This window comes from Equus quagga, chromosome 9 (assembly GCF_021613505.1).
Source record: "Equus quagga isolate Etosha38 chromosome 9, UCLA_HA_Equagga_1.0, whole genome shotgun sequence".
Lineage (NCBI taxonomy): Eukaryota > Metazoa > Chordata > Mammalia > Perissodactyla > Equidae > Equus > Equus quagga.
In genome coordinates this window covers 18,022,190-18,036,636 of record NC_060275.1, presented here as the reverse complement: position 1 = coordinate 18,036,636, position 14,447 = coordinate 18,022,190, and the positions used below count along the sequence as shown (strand labels likewise).

Below are 14,447 nucleotides of genomic sequence, written 5' to 3'. Positions count from 1 at the left end.
ACTTAATGGGCTGCCTGCCCGCAACAGAGGCAGGTTAGCCAAGAGGAGGGAGTGTGGGCGCTGGAGTCAGAGTCCTGGCGCCCGCCACCCGCTGTGTGAACTTGGACCAGCACCTGCCCTGTCTCAACCTCTGTTTTCTCCCCTGTACAGTGAGGGTAATGCTTACGTCCTAGGCTTTTGTGAGGATAAGGGAGACGACATGTTTCAAGTGCGTAGCACGCAGTCTCTATTCTGGAGTTGGGAGGGTTCTGTAGCCTTGGTTCCTTACACGTTCCCTCCTGTCCTTGTGTACGTGTACACAGCACTGGGTTAGGTGCTCATGGGCTGTTCATTTTATTCCTGTATTATTTATGGGAATGTGGAATTTGATAATTATGTCAGGCCAGATTTGCTGCCTTAAATCTGTTGGTGTGTTTTTGCCCATAACTCCATCGTCAAGGAAGTGTCGGGGGAAGATATGCAGATATGCCATATTATGTATATCTGGCTTTTATTGTAGCATTTAGTTTTGGGGAAATGTTATTGTCTGAACAGTGTAGAAATGACCCTGCTTACTAAAAACTGATAAAATGGAATTTCCTTCTAATAGGACCTTCACTCTGATCTTTGTAGATACTCAAAATGAAACAGTACGATCAGGGCTCCATACACAACTTGGTGTCTTGACTCTGAAGACGGATGTTAGTGGATTTTAAACAGTCTTCAACATCTGTGGTAGTAAGGCTTCTGGACACTAACACAGTCTTTCCCCCCAGTGTATATAGTTTTTGATTTGGTTCTTTATTCAAATAAATAAAACTTTATAGACTGAAGTGTGTATGAAATCTGGAACAGTAGTTGTTATCTGGGAAGATAGGGCAGCAAATGATTAAAATAAGCTAAAACAATATTCTTCAAATTTGACTAACATATAAGGAAAAATCGTTCCAGTATTTTCTTAAAATTTTTTTAGTACAGTGGTTCCCTAACAAGTGCCAAGCCTAAAGATAGGCACCAACTACTGTATTTTAAACTATAAAACTATAACCAATTTTGAAATGAAATGCAACAAAACTCCCAAACCTCGAGCTTTGTTAACAGCATTGGTTCAGGGTGATGACGGTGCTTGGCTGAATCGAGTCGTGTGCAGCCAGGCCGTGGCAGCAGGTGCCGCCCTGGGCTCTGTTGTGGGTCTCACCTGTGCTCATTAGAGTGCACCTTGAGAGCACCTTCCCTTGCCGCCTTTCTCTCCTGTAAATCCTTCCTTCCTGTCCGGGGCTGGAAGGCGTTTGGCCAACATTTGACCCAAAAGCTTTCTTTTGGCGTGAAATCCATCTCCTTTCTTCCCAAAATAAATAAGTAGTGCCCTCTACCTTGGAACCTCAGGCACTGAAATCTCCTAGTAGTATTTGGTTAACACGTAATTATGTAAGTGATTTGCATTAATTTTTAAAGATCAGTATAAAAGTAATCCCCCCATCTTCCTTAGCAAACATAAGATTCTCTGAAAATAAATCTGTGAAGTCCTGCGGTCGCAGCACCTCAGTTCGGGAAGTGCAGGAGGCTTCTTGTCTTACAGACTGTTGTGTGGTGTTTATTAGGTACCAGGTACTCTTCTGGGGCTTTGTTTCTCGCTTTCCAGCGTGTGGTCACACGTGTTTCCCTGCTGTCTAAAAGGAAGCTTGGGACACACTTGAATCTTTTCTGGGTAATTCGAGATCATTTGGAATGTTCGTTACTGGATTTTATGGTAATGCAGTTTTATGTCTATTTTTATCTTTTCCTTGACATCTGATTAGCAGCAGTTTCTTTTGCTGCCTTCGGCTTCCTTTTATTTGCCACTTTGAATGTACTAAGTGGGGAAATGAGAACTCCAAAGTTAAGAATTGTATAAGAGAGTTTTTGGAGAGGTTCCTAAGAAATAAAACATGCGAAACATGTGCAGATGAAGCTGAATTTGAACCATGGCCCTGGGATTTCCACAACATCAAGCGAGTTCTCTGAAGTCTCTGAGTCTCAGTGTCCCATCTGTGAAGTGGCAGTAGTGTAAATTCACCTCAGGGAGGTGTGGGGTCGGATGATATCCAGGACGAGTTGATTCAGTCAGTGGTAATGGAGGAGGTTTGTGGCAGCAATTTCAGAACTTAGATGCCTTGATTCGTTTGTTTTTACATTTGTTTCAAGTGTAGCAGTCTGTTCTGGAGAGTTTTGGTTGCTGTAATTTGGACATAGTGTGGGTATTTGGTTTTAGCTTTCTATTTCTTCTTTTCTTCCTCCCCCACCCCTTCTCTCCAGATCCTTTGTCCTGCTTTGTTACAGTCTAATGGCCCCGCTGTTCACTCAGTCTTACATACAGGATTAAGTCACACTTTTACGTTTGACTTTCAAAGCCCTTCACAACTACCACCCCTCCCCCTGCCATTCCCAGACCCCTGGGAATCCAGCCACACCGACTGTCTCCCTCTTCCCTCCCCGTGCTCTGCCGTGTGGACTCTGCTGTTGTGCAAACTGGTCTCACCGTCGTCAGTGCCTTCCCTCGTCTCTGCGTGGCTTTCTCCCTGTGGTTTATTTCTGTTGTCGTTGGAGAGTTTGCTCCATCTTCATGTCCTATCCCTGTCTGTGAGGTTCATGGCACCTTTATTTGGACTTGTTTTTTTTTTAACGTTAGTGCCAGTTTTTTTATTTTTAATAGTTTCTATTCTACAGAAAGGTTGGGAGAATACTCTCAAGAACTCTTGAATCCCCTTCACCCAGATTCCCCAGTTATTAGCATTTACTACTTTTGCTCCATCATTTCACTCGTGTGTGTGTGTGCACGTTCTCTCTGTCTTGTATTTAGGAATAATGGGGCATTGCGACGTAAGTATTTGAGTGTGTTCTGCCCCTCCTCCCAAAAAGGACAGTCATGTATATTACCATCATTTAGCCTCTCAATCAAGAAATGAGTGTTGATTACATATCTGTCCAATTCATAAACCCCATTAAAATTTCTTGAATTGTTGAGACCCAATGTCTTTTTTTTTTCTTTCTTTCTTTCTAGTCCAAAATCCTATGTGGGAGCACATTTTGCGTTTAATTGTTCTGTCGCATCAGTGTTTTTATGCCTGGAACCATTGCTCAGTCTTTCTCCCTCTCCTGTCTTTGGCTGTCCACTAAAGGTTACAAGCATTTCATTCTGAGACTGCCCCTCCCCCATCCGTCACTGCTTTCTCATAGCTGAACTCGGGACTCACGCTCTTGGCAGGAATCTTCTCATATTGTCACGTCAGGGGCATGCAATGCCTACCTGTCCTACTGGTGGTGATGTTAGCCTCCATCACCTGATCAGGTTGGTGTCTGCCGGATTTCTCCACTGTAAAGTCACCGTTTCCCCCTTTATATTTGTGAGCAGCTTGTGGGGTGGTGTTCTGATATCACACCAACTGTTCCTCAGAAAAAATGCCTGAGTAAATAGATTATCTCCTGTTTTATGCTTTCTTTGCTATTAAGTCGAAGACAAAAGATCAAAACCAACAGAACCCCTCCCTAAAGGAATGTAGCCTGAATAAAATGAGCCATGCTGTTTTTCGTGAAATAATTATTTCTGAAAATGTAAGAATAGAATCCTGAGACAATTCTTAGCCTGGCTGGTATTCTTAGTTCTTTTCTCGAGGCTATTCTTTTTCTTATTGCTATATGCTAATTATAGAAAAACCAGAAAACGTAGACAAGCAAAGCAATAAAGGATCCGTGTGTTATCATCCAGCAGAGATGATGACAGTTACATGCCTCTGTTTCTTTTCGACGCCCTTTGAAAAATGTGATCATGTCATACGTGCTCTCTCATTACCTGTTGTTTTAATTTTCATGAAAATCTTTCCATGTCATTGGTATATATCTGCAACATAACTTAAACATTTTTTTACATAGTTGTTCTTAACTACGTACATCACTGGGCATTTGGGCTATTTCCAACTCTAAGCTGTTTCAGACAGTGAGGAAATGAACATCTTTGTCGCACCGGGTAAAGTTGATGATGATGCCTCATTAGGGTACCACTTTGAGCTGATGATGAAGTCCTGTAAAGCCTTGTCTGGTCTTAAAAAATTACCTCCTGTCAAGGGTGCTTGCACTCTGTGCCAAAGTAACTAACATGTCAAGACCTTGTACAAACACGTGTCACTCACTCCAATTAAATTTATAAATCCTATGTAGAAAGAGGAAAAAAAGTTAAATCTGTGATTTTTGACTGAGAAATACGAAGTGAAGTTTGCCGGTTACGTGGAGTGCTCCCTCAAGAAGACCCTGAGATGAGAGTTGGTTTCAAGAGGCAGTCTGTCCTTAGCTGCGGTGTGGAAATACCAGTGACACCTCATCTTTCCCTTTTCCATCTCTGACTTTCACCTGCAGTCAGTGTTTCCCTGCCATTCTCCTCAGCTGTTCACTAGGAGTCTTTGTGCCTGTTCTCCCAGTAGTTCAGAGGAGACGCAGGCGTCCACAGGGCCTCCTCTAAGACCAGGATGACCTCAGCAGTTGAGGAAAGGGTGACCTGCTGTGGGTAGATGTGCTCACAAGGACCCAGCAGACCCACTGGAGGCGACGGTCAGTGCCAGGGGAGTGTGCTGCTTTCGTCCTCCAGCCCACTCTTGCCTGAGCTTCGGTGGAAGGTGTTGATGGGTAGAAGACTCAGATCCTCTGAATTAACTTAGGGAGGCCGCTTGTAGTAACATAGTGGGAACAGAAGTGGTCTGTAGTGGACAGTGAATATTTTAAACCATACGAAGCACAGTAGACATTCAGGTGTTGACGCGACAGTGGTGTTGATTTTCCTTTCGGTTTCTTTATTTCCGTGTATAATTGTTGACTGGTGTAGTAGGGCTTTCTATGTGAAAAGTAGGTCCAGGAACGTTGACGTTCAAGTGGGAGGTTGCTACAAACTCTAAAAACTTGAAACAAGTAACAGCTTGTTCGGGCATTGGAGTTGAGTTGGGCCTGCTTAGTTCATTGGTCAAATTCTTTTTCAAGTTAGGGTACCACTATTGAGCTGTGTTCCTTGTCTGATCTTAAAAATACCTCCAAAAAAAAAATCAAAGATGCTTTTGCTCTATGTTAAAATCACTGTCGAGTAAAGACCTTGTAAAAACTTATATAGCTGTAGACCTGTGAGTAGGAAAATGGTCATTAATTTAGACTTATAAGCGAATATAGTTGAATGCATCTCTACCCAAACTGTTAAGATGGATCTGCACTTGAGTGATGCCAGCTGCCTTCAATAGTTTGTTTGAAAACTATGATGTTTGTGTGTTCTCACTGCTTCTGCTTGCTGAATCTTGAGATGTGAAGCAGCGGTTCCTTTGGCTTGAGAGATGAGGGCTGACTGACGTTTCCCTGCACTTCTGTTTTAGAATAATATATAAGTGTTCCATGTGCGACACTGTATTTACTCTGCAAACCCTGCTGTATCGCCACTTTGACCAACACATCGAAAACCAGAAGGTGTCTGTTTTCAAGTGTCCAGACTGTTCTCTTTTATATGCACAGAAGCAACTCATGATGGACCATATCAAGGTGTGTACGCATCTATTCTGTCCTTTAAATGAATTGCAGATCCATTCATTGGTCGTATATCAAGGATGAGCTGCAGATTACGATAAAGCGCCTGTGCTGTCGAGGGAGGGAGGGATGCTGGTTGTTGTTAAGGAGCAATTTACAACGTCCTGTCATCGTACGTTCACTTGACTGAGAGAGGCTTTTCATTCCTGAGTCCTGATCTGCATATCGTGAGAGATCAGTCGGTGCAAAGTAGCAAATGCGTGCCCTCATTTCAAAAGAATAATAAAGTATTAGGGCTCTTTTTTTCCTACACATGAAAATAATGCCCGTGCAGTTTATTTTTTGAGAACTTGGTGTTGTATAGGATTTAGAAATAGACAGGGACTCTGATGAATTATGTTAATTCATATAAATATTGGTATATTTAGAAAAATGAAAGTTTCCCCCTTGAAATTATTTAAGCAGTTAAGTTTGCATTATAACTGACGCCCCTGCATCTCTTACTCTTTTTTTCCTGTCAGGGTTGCATATAAATTGACAATGAAATGTCCAGGATACAGCACAGCTTCTGGCCCCTGTTGGGTGTTCAGTTATTGAAAAGAATAAATGTCCAATTTAGACAACCCACTCTCCAGCCCCCAGAAGGAGCACCTAAATCTCTTTGCAGCCTTTCAAACTTACTGAGGACGGAGCTGAGTCCTAGTCTCCTAACTGTCCACTGTGATAGGTTAAGCAATTTTATTCCTGTGTCATTAGGAGATAATATCCATCAGCTCTCAGAGATTAAAGTGACATTTTTTAAAAAGAGAAACAACGGTCGCAATATTATCATGAAATTGATCTCTGTTTCTCTTAGTTTTTCTCTTTTTAAATGGATTACACAGAAAAGGTTTGTTGAAAGAGAAAATCAAGTCTCTAAATTATTCTGGTCTCATGTTAGTTAAATGAATGGATTATTAATCCTTGAAATGTCCTATGTTGAATGTGTGTGAGATCACTTAGTGTAACTGCCTATTGCAAAGGGCTTAACGTCCCAGCGGGTCTGCTCGTTCCAGGCCAGGTGAAGGCAGCTGCGGTGTGGCATTACCAGGGTGAATAAAGTGCATGGGAGATCTGTTTCATCATTCTCACTTTGTACAGTACAACAAAATCCTCTTAAGATATTTTAAAGGCTTTCACTAAAATTACAAAGTTACTTTGACAATAAGTATTTATTTAATGAGTGATCAGAACAAACTAAAAACTGTGAATAAAAACATAGGGAATTGGAATCAGACCCAAATATTTTAACATACTGTATATGGGGGGTTGAAAGAAAAGTTGCTCCTTAAGAGGCTTTTAAGGTATTTGCTTTCTGGAACTCATCTTTGCATCTGTAAGTGGGCTCCTCGACTTTGGTTAGGGTCTTCCTTGTGTTAATAGTGAATTTGGAGAAATACAAGGTTCCAAGAAAGAGAGACTGAAGAGGACTGGTAAATCCTGTGGCCACAAGGAGGAAAGAATTGTTTTTATTCATCCGAACCTTGACAAGACTACATTGTATGAAAACAGTTATGTTCTTATTTCAATTATATTCTGTACCTTTTAAATATTATCCTGCATTTATGTGTTGGAGATGGGTAAGAGTAAAGATAAAGTTTCACGGGCACCCTGTTTTGTTTTTTTATTTTTAAGGTTTGTACCTCTCTCTTGTGAATTTATTTACATTAGGCAATGTAAATAAATATCTATGCTGTTCAGTTTTTCATGAGGAAGGAATTAAAGGAAAGTAGAACAGGGACAGTGTTTTTCCACATACATATTCACCTAAAGGTAGATCTTTATTTGCCCAGTTTAATCCAATCTGTATCGTTTCTTTGTTCTGCCAAAATATACATTTATTCACTATGTAGGACCCCTGTGCTCCATGTTGGTATTTACATTTAAAATAAACTTCCAAGTTAGTTGATCAAGTTATTTATTGTTACAGGACCTAAGGAAAAATCACTTCTAAAAGAATTAAGTTGTATTTCTTTTATTTAAAAAATGCTTTTGTTTTTAACAAATAATCCTACTTTTACTTACAGTGTGAAAATAAAATGAATAAATTAGAAATTCTCATTTTAGCACACATTCCATTTCTCTCTTTCATCATGGCAGAATTTTTTGCCACTTTTCTGTAATCTCTATAGCATGAAAGGTTGTCTTATAGAAGAATACCTTAATGCTTTATCCTCTCTTCAACTTTTTTATTAGTAAAAATGTATTTGCCTAGAAACTTAGGAAAAGTTTATTGGAAGATTTTGGGGGTTTTTTCCTTTGGGTTTTAAATGTTACAAATGTAAAAACTTGGCTTCTTTTTTGAAAAAGGCCATTTAAACACAGAAGCCTCTGTCCTGCATGGTGGAGAAGCAGCCAGTACCCAGTTTTTGGCTATCAGAGATCACATCTCGCCCTAGATTTTCTCTTTGCAATAGAACATTAGACATTCCGCTCAGGCCCTTTTTACAGACCAGTTTAACGATTGATTGTCTGGGTGGACCTTGCAACCTCTGCTCATGAGAAGATTATAGAACCCTTTTTTTGCCTCTGGGGTAAGACAGTATTGAAGAAGGTTGGCCAATTCGTGGTACTGTTCAGAGAAGACCTTCCCTTGAGAAAGTGTGATGGGAGGATGCTGAAGGAACAGCTTCTTGCACACTCAGTGTGAGCTGAGATCTTCACAGTGTGAGTGTCTGTGACCCAGGAGACCTAGTTGTGCCAAAGCACGTTAGGAAACACATGCCATGCTGTGTCTTTCTTTGGCTTCAAGAACTCGGAGGCTAGCTGCAAGCCTGAATACCGAGAAGAGAAGGCCCCATTCAAAGACAAATCGTACATTAAGGCTCCAGAGACTTATTTGCTTCCTTTTTATTTTTGGTTTTTGGATTCCATGCTTCTAAAACACAAACAAAACAAAAACCAATATGAGCTGGTCTTTAGAATCAAATTACTCTAATTTTACCCCAGTAGAATTTTGAAATCCTGTGAGTTTAAGTTGAAGATAGCTTGTTGAAACTATTATGTTAATGATAATAAACAGCTGAGCAATTTAAAAAGGCTTTTTGAGTGTCTAACTGTTATGGTTCACAAATCTGGGTGCCAGTAAGAAGGGATGGTTTGGGATGGGGTGTAGGGAGATTAAAATTACAAACCACAAACCCCCCCCCCCCCAACCCAGCAAAACCCCAGACTGTTAGAAGTATTCCAGGAAGGTGAGAGGCATGAAAGGGAGGAAGAAGGTTTGCTGATAACACGGTGGTCTCAGGCGGTTGTTAAAGTTGGTTGGCTGAGGGTCTTGAGCACCTTGCAGTATGTTAGCCTGTTGAGACGTTTCCAGGTAGATGGGAACGTGAAACACTCTTCCCCAGAGATGGTCTGTTACAGAGAGGACTCGCTGTGGTACACTGGGGAGGACAGAGTGCCAGGAATAATTTGGATTCAATACAGAAGTTTTTCTTTAAAGAATTTTAAAATGGCACAAGCAAGTTTTTAAAAATTATTTGGAACTAGAAACATATCTAATAGCAATCGTAAAAGTTAATACTCCTCTATCCCTTTTTAAGTGTATATTTTATGTAGGTTTTCTTCTTAATATATTAAAAAATATTTCTGAATGAATACAAAATTGTATTGAAGTGTGGATAACGTATTAAGATAGTCCGCATGTGCTTTCTTTTAGTGGTGTGACTTGTGATAGATATTTCGTTTCTTTTTGTAACATAGTCTATGCATGGAACATTGAAGAGTATTGAAGGGCCTCCAAACTTGGGTATAAACTTGCCTTTGAGCATTAAGCCCACAACTCAAAATTCAGCAAATCAGAACAAAGAGGACACCAGATCCATGAACGGGAAAGAGAAATTGGAAAAGAAATCTCCGTCTCCTGTGAAAAAATCACTGGAACCCAAGAAAGTGGCCAGCCCTGGGTGGACGTGTTGGGAGTGTGACCGCCTCTTCACACAGAGAGATGTTTACATTTCCCACGTGAGGAAGGAGCACGGAAAGGTAAGAGTGGAAACCACCCGCTTGGCGTTAAGGAGGAGCCCTGGACTGACGGGCCTCCAAGATGTGGGTACTTGGCTCGGCTCTGTCAGTCATTAGTAGAGTGACCTCGAAAATCACTCAGTGTCTCTGAGCCTCAGTTTCTTTGTCTATAAAATGGATGTTTCCAAGTCCTTCAGTCTTGTTCTGTGATGCTGCTAGTAATTGCCTTCACTTTGCTAATAATAGCCTTCATCCCAAAGCCTGCAGTGAGTCAGCCACCACAGTCGTGTTTACAGCTGAGGAAACCAAGAACAACGGTAAACCCAAGTTAGAAACGTTTCATGAGTCTGGTCCGGTGACGTAGTGGTTGAGTTTGTGCAGTCCACTTTGGCGGCCCTGGGTTCACTGGTTTGGATCCCAGGCGTGGACCTACACACCACTCATTAAGCCATGCTGTGGCAGCGCTCCACATACAAAATAGAGGAAGATGGGCACAAATGTTGGAAGAGGGCCAATCTTCCTCACTTAAAAAAAATAAAAAAGTTTGAATTTACTTCTTAGCCTTATGACAAATAAGGCAGAATGCAGGAGAGAAAGAAAGTGGATGTTTTGAAAACTGCTAGTGGCATTTCTATGGCTTAGGTGATTCTTCCTTGAGTTTGGTAGTGGGAAGAGGGGTCCTTATCCTTAAAACACCTGGAAGAAGCTCTGTAACTCAAAATCACTGAGAAATCTGCGTTGTCGTAATAAGCACACATCTCCAACTGATGAGTTTTTCAAAATGCTCATTAGACTTAATAAAACTAGCAAGGTTATTTTTCATATTATTCTGACTTTCTCAAAGTTGGTTTGTTCCGGTCAGCATCCAGAGAGAGTCTTCATTGCATTTGGGTGTTGTATAACTTAAGTCTCTCTTATTCTATATCAGCCTTCCCTTCATTTTATTTTATTTTTAATGTGCTATTGATGTGTTGAAAAAATGGGGTTATATATCCTGTAGATTGTCCCGTGAACTTCTGAATTTTGTGTAATTGCTTCCTTTTGACATTGTTTGTTTCTCTTTATCCCATAATTCCTAGAAATTTGATTAGGTTCAGATTGAATTTTTTTTAGATAAGAATACGTCATAGGTGCTATATTCTTTTTGTATCACACCCCGAGGCACTTAATACCGGTTTTTCCCACTTTTAGTGAGAGTAGGATTGATTAGTGGCTTCAGAGACACTATACTTTTAAAGAAACCATCTTAGGGGCCGGCCCCAGGGCTCAGTGGTTAAGTTCACACGCTCCACTTCGGTGGCCTAGTGCTTCACCAGTTCGGATCCTGGGCATGGACGTGGCACTGCTCATCAGGCCATGCTGGGGCGGCGTCCCACATAGCACAACCAGAGACACTCACAGCTGGAATCTACAACTGTACTGGGGGGCTTTGGGGAGAAGAATTAAAAAAAGAGAAGATTGGCAACAGTTATTAGCTCAGGTGCCAATCTTTCAGAAAAAAGAAACCGTCTTATTGCTTTAACTTAAGCCAATAAAGCCAAATAGTTATCCTTGCGGAACCAGTGTAAAGATTGCATAGAAATTGGTTTGCAATTAGAATGTACTAGATCCTTGGAAAGTTTGTTACATTCAGTGTTTTAAGCATTACTTTGTAATCTCATTTATTTATGCTGTTTATTTGAGCTACTCGTGAAGCTAACATGTTTTGCCTTGCTACCATCCAAATAATATAAACTTGTCTTTGAGCATCAATCACAATGGTTACAAATTGCGGAAAGATGTTTTTATTATATTTGGTCTAACTATACTTAATTCAGTGTCTCTTCATGTAAAAATTAGTTATTTATAGAGTATATATATATATATGGGTTTAGCAGCCCGTTGCTGATTTAATTATCTCAACTGCAGCATCCCCTTAATAGGCCATGGCAACTTAGAATAGTTACTGTAAATGCTGGGTAGTTCTTAAGGGGCAACACTTGATAAATTTATTGTATAAACATACTACAATAGTTCTCTCAGAGCCTGATGTGATTCTAGGAAAAGCCTTTTCTTGGCACCCAAACTGGATTTCACAAATGTTAAAACGGAGCAGATCTTAGTAATTATCTAGCATTCCAGTCCTTTCATTTCTTGTACATTTGAGATTTCTGTAATAGTCTTGGAACATTTCAGAATTCTTTCTTTTCATTTTTTTTTTTAAACTATTTTTCTCTTGCCTATCTGACAAGGATTGGATCTGGAATATACGATGAGGAGACAGCTCCAGGAGAGGTGACGGGATGAAATTTAACACCTAGACTGTTTGCTTCAGGACAGTATCGGGGAGCCTGCTCCGGACTGGAGGCGTGTGCAGGCGTGCTGTGCAGCGTGTATACTTAGGTTAGAGCAGTCGTTCATCACGGAGGAAACGTTTGGCTTAGTAGGATTTTAGGATTAGCTTTGAAGAAGTTGAGACTGCCTTTTGGAATGAGGCACATCGGATTAGGTTACAATTTCAATTCTGTTCGCTCAGCCTCCTGAAAGGGCTAAAAGGAGGTGGGGGAGGGAGGGAAAGAAATGTCTTTATAAGCTGGTGAAATGAAAAGAATGTTGAACTCGAGTCAGAAACCAACGTGTGAGTTCTCCCGTGCCGAATCAGGCAGGACCCTGCACTTCCAGACGTCCCGCCTGCAGACGTACGTGCATCTACTCCATTCCTCTCTCCTGTCAGAATGCTCCCGTCCCCTCTCTTCCGTTTAAACCCCAAACTTCAAATCTCCTACCCTCCATCTTTCTTCTTCCGTTCAGGCAACCAAGCAAGCACCCCACCGTCTCCACTTTTCCACTCGCATTTCCTCCTCAACTGACCGCCCTTGATATTCAGCCTCACCTTGTAACCACACCCACTTCACTTGTGACCTCGTTGTTGAGTCCATTAGACTTTTTTCCATCTTTACCTTGATTGACCCCACTGCAGTATTTCACATGATTGGCAGTTCTTCCTAAAAGCATTTTCTACCCTAAGTGTTGAACGCCGCGCTCTCCTGTGTTTTCTCCTGGTTGCCAGAACATCCATCAGGTTTCTGTCCTGGAAACATTTAACACTCTCTCTGGGAAATTTCAATTACTCTCATAGCTTCACTTCTCATATATGTGTGCAAATTACTTTCAAATCTCAGCCTCCTACTGTGGTTTCTTGCCTGCGTTCCAGTCCCTGAAGTCCAACCACCTATCAAGTGTTTCAGCTTCTTGGATAATTGCCAGAAGCCGCAAGCCTGTCCACCGCCCCTCCCCCCAGGCTCCTGCATCAGAAGCTTGGTGTCCAGCTCGACTTGGTGATTCTTACTTCTGCCCAACCCTCTCCTCCATCTATCCATTTAATACTCTTTAGTCCACCCATTTATTTACCTTTGTTCAGGCAACTATCAGTTCTTGCCTGGAATATTGTTCTCTGTGTAGCCAGAGAGGGTTTTCTCAAGTGCAGCTCTGATTGTGCAGAGTGTTGTGTCTCCGTTGCCCTCAGGGGTCCGGTGGCGTATGGGTCTCCTTTCATCTCCCCGTTTCTCTAGCCGGCTCTCTCATGGTGCAACCAGACAAACTCAGCTACGGTAAGTGCCTTACCCGTGGTTTGCTCTTTCACCCCTGGGGCTTTTCAGGTGATGTCCCATTAGCTTGAAAGGCCGCACCTTTTTGGTGACTGCCTTCTCTTAGTTCTTTGGGTCTCAGCTTGGATGTGACCTCATCTGGAAAGCTTTTCTTGGTCCCCTTGGACGGAATCAGTCCTCTTCCACAGCAGCATGTACTGCCTTTATCCTGACCCTTGGCGCTGTGTGAAGGATGCCTCCAGTCTCTCTCATCAGACATTTTATGCTTTTCTTCCTCCCTTCAGCTCTCATCCAGAGAGTGTCTGGGGGCTTGTTTCCCCAGCTCCTGGTAAGCCGATAAATATTTGTTGAAGGAATGAATCATGAATATGTGCTGATTTGGAGGACCTAACCACTTGTAACCTTAACTTCCTCTTCTGTAAAATGGGAGTAATACGTGCTCTAGTGACCACACAGTGTCCTGTGTTGTTGGTACCTACAGGGAACTGTATGTGAGGTGACGTGCAGCCTCCAACCCTTGTGGGCTTGAGATGAGACAGAAATATGAAATTGTAAGGGATTTGAAATTGTATTTGGCTGAATGCCTCAGGAGAGAATAATTGCTTACTTCCACCAGGCCAGAAGTGATTGGAAAAGTCTGATTTTGGTGGATTACCCGGTGAAATGCTGCTGTGCAGTGTGACATTATGACAGTAAATGTTGTGAACCAGTGAACTGTGAAGCTATACTTCATTTCAATACTGTAATCATGCCTTAAAAACAAATATATATGTGTATAGAATAAGTGAGGGAATAAACGCATTCTGCCAACCACAGGACAGCAGTTACCTTAGTGTTATTTATAACCAGTACAATTATTATTTTGGCAGAGTTTGGAGAAAATATTTTAGGAGTAAATCCAACTGGCATAAATTAAAATTTATGTCAAGCTCGTTCACTGCTACTTTTTTTAGATGGCCTTTTTTGGCTTCAATAATTGTTTCTGACCTTTCTTCCTGTCCTCAGTTCTCATCTAAAAAATCTTTACTAAGAGAAGTATTTTGTATGGAGTTCCATGTTGAAGATATTCAGTAGTTTTGTTTTCAAGATTCAAAAACCTAGTTCCAGCCATGCTAGTTATTCAGTAGCCAGCTGCTTTATCTCTCTAATGCATATATATGTTTTTTACTAATACTAATCCAGTATCCATTTTCAGTGGTTTTTAATTTTTTCAATAATTTGTTATAATCTGATATTAAGTCAAATAATTTACAAAATTTTGACAAATATTCAGTAAAAGTTTATTAAAAATATAATTATTCAAAACCCTACAATCTGCTGAACGTTACTTTAGCCATTTAAAAA

General features: G+C 41.1%; 1 protein-coding gene across 8 annotated transcripts in view; it reads left to right on the top strand.

Annotated features, from left to right (window-relative positions):
• Positions 1–14,447, top strand: part of ZNF532 (zinc finger protein 532) — a 108,537-nt gene that overhangs the window by 65,733 nt on the left and 28,357 nt on the right. For all 8 annotated transcript variants that reach the window (XM_046670953.1, XM_046670950.1, XM_046670952.1 and 5 more), the window contains 2 exons: positions 5,364–5,526; positions 9,256–9,537. In XM_046670953.1, coding sequence (XP_046526909.1) covers positions 5,364–5,526; positions 9,256–9,537 — 445 coding nt within the window. The remainder of the gene's footprint in view (positions 1–5,363; positions 5,527–9,255; positions 9,538–14,447) is intronic.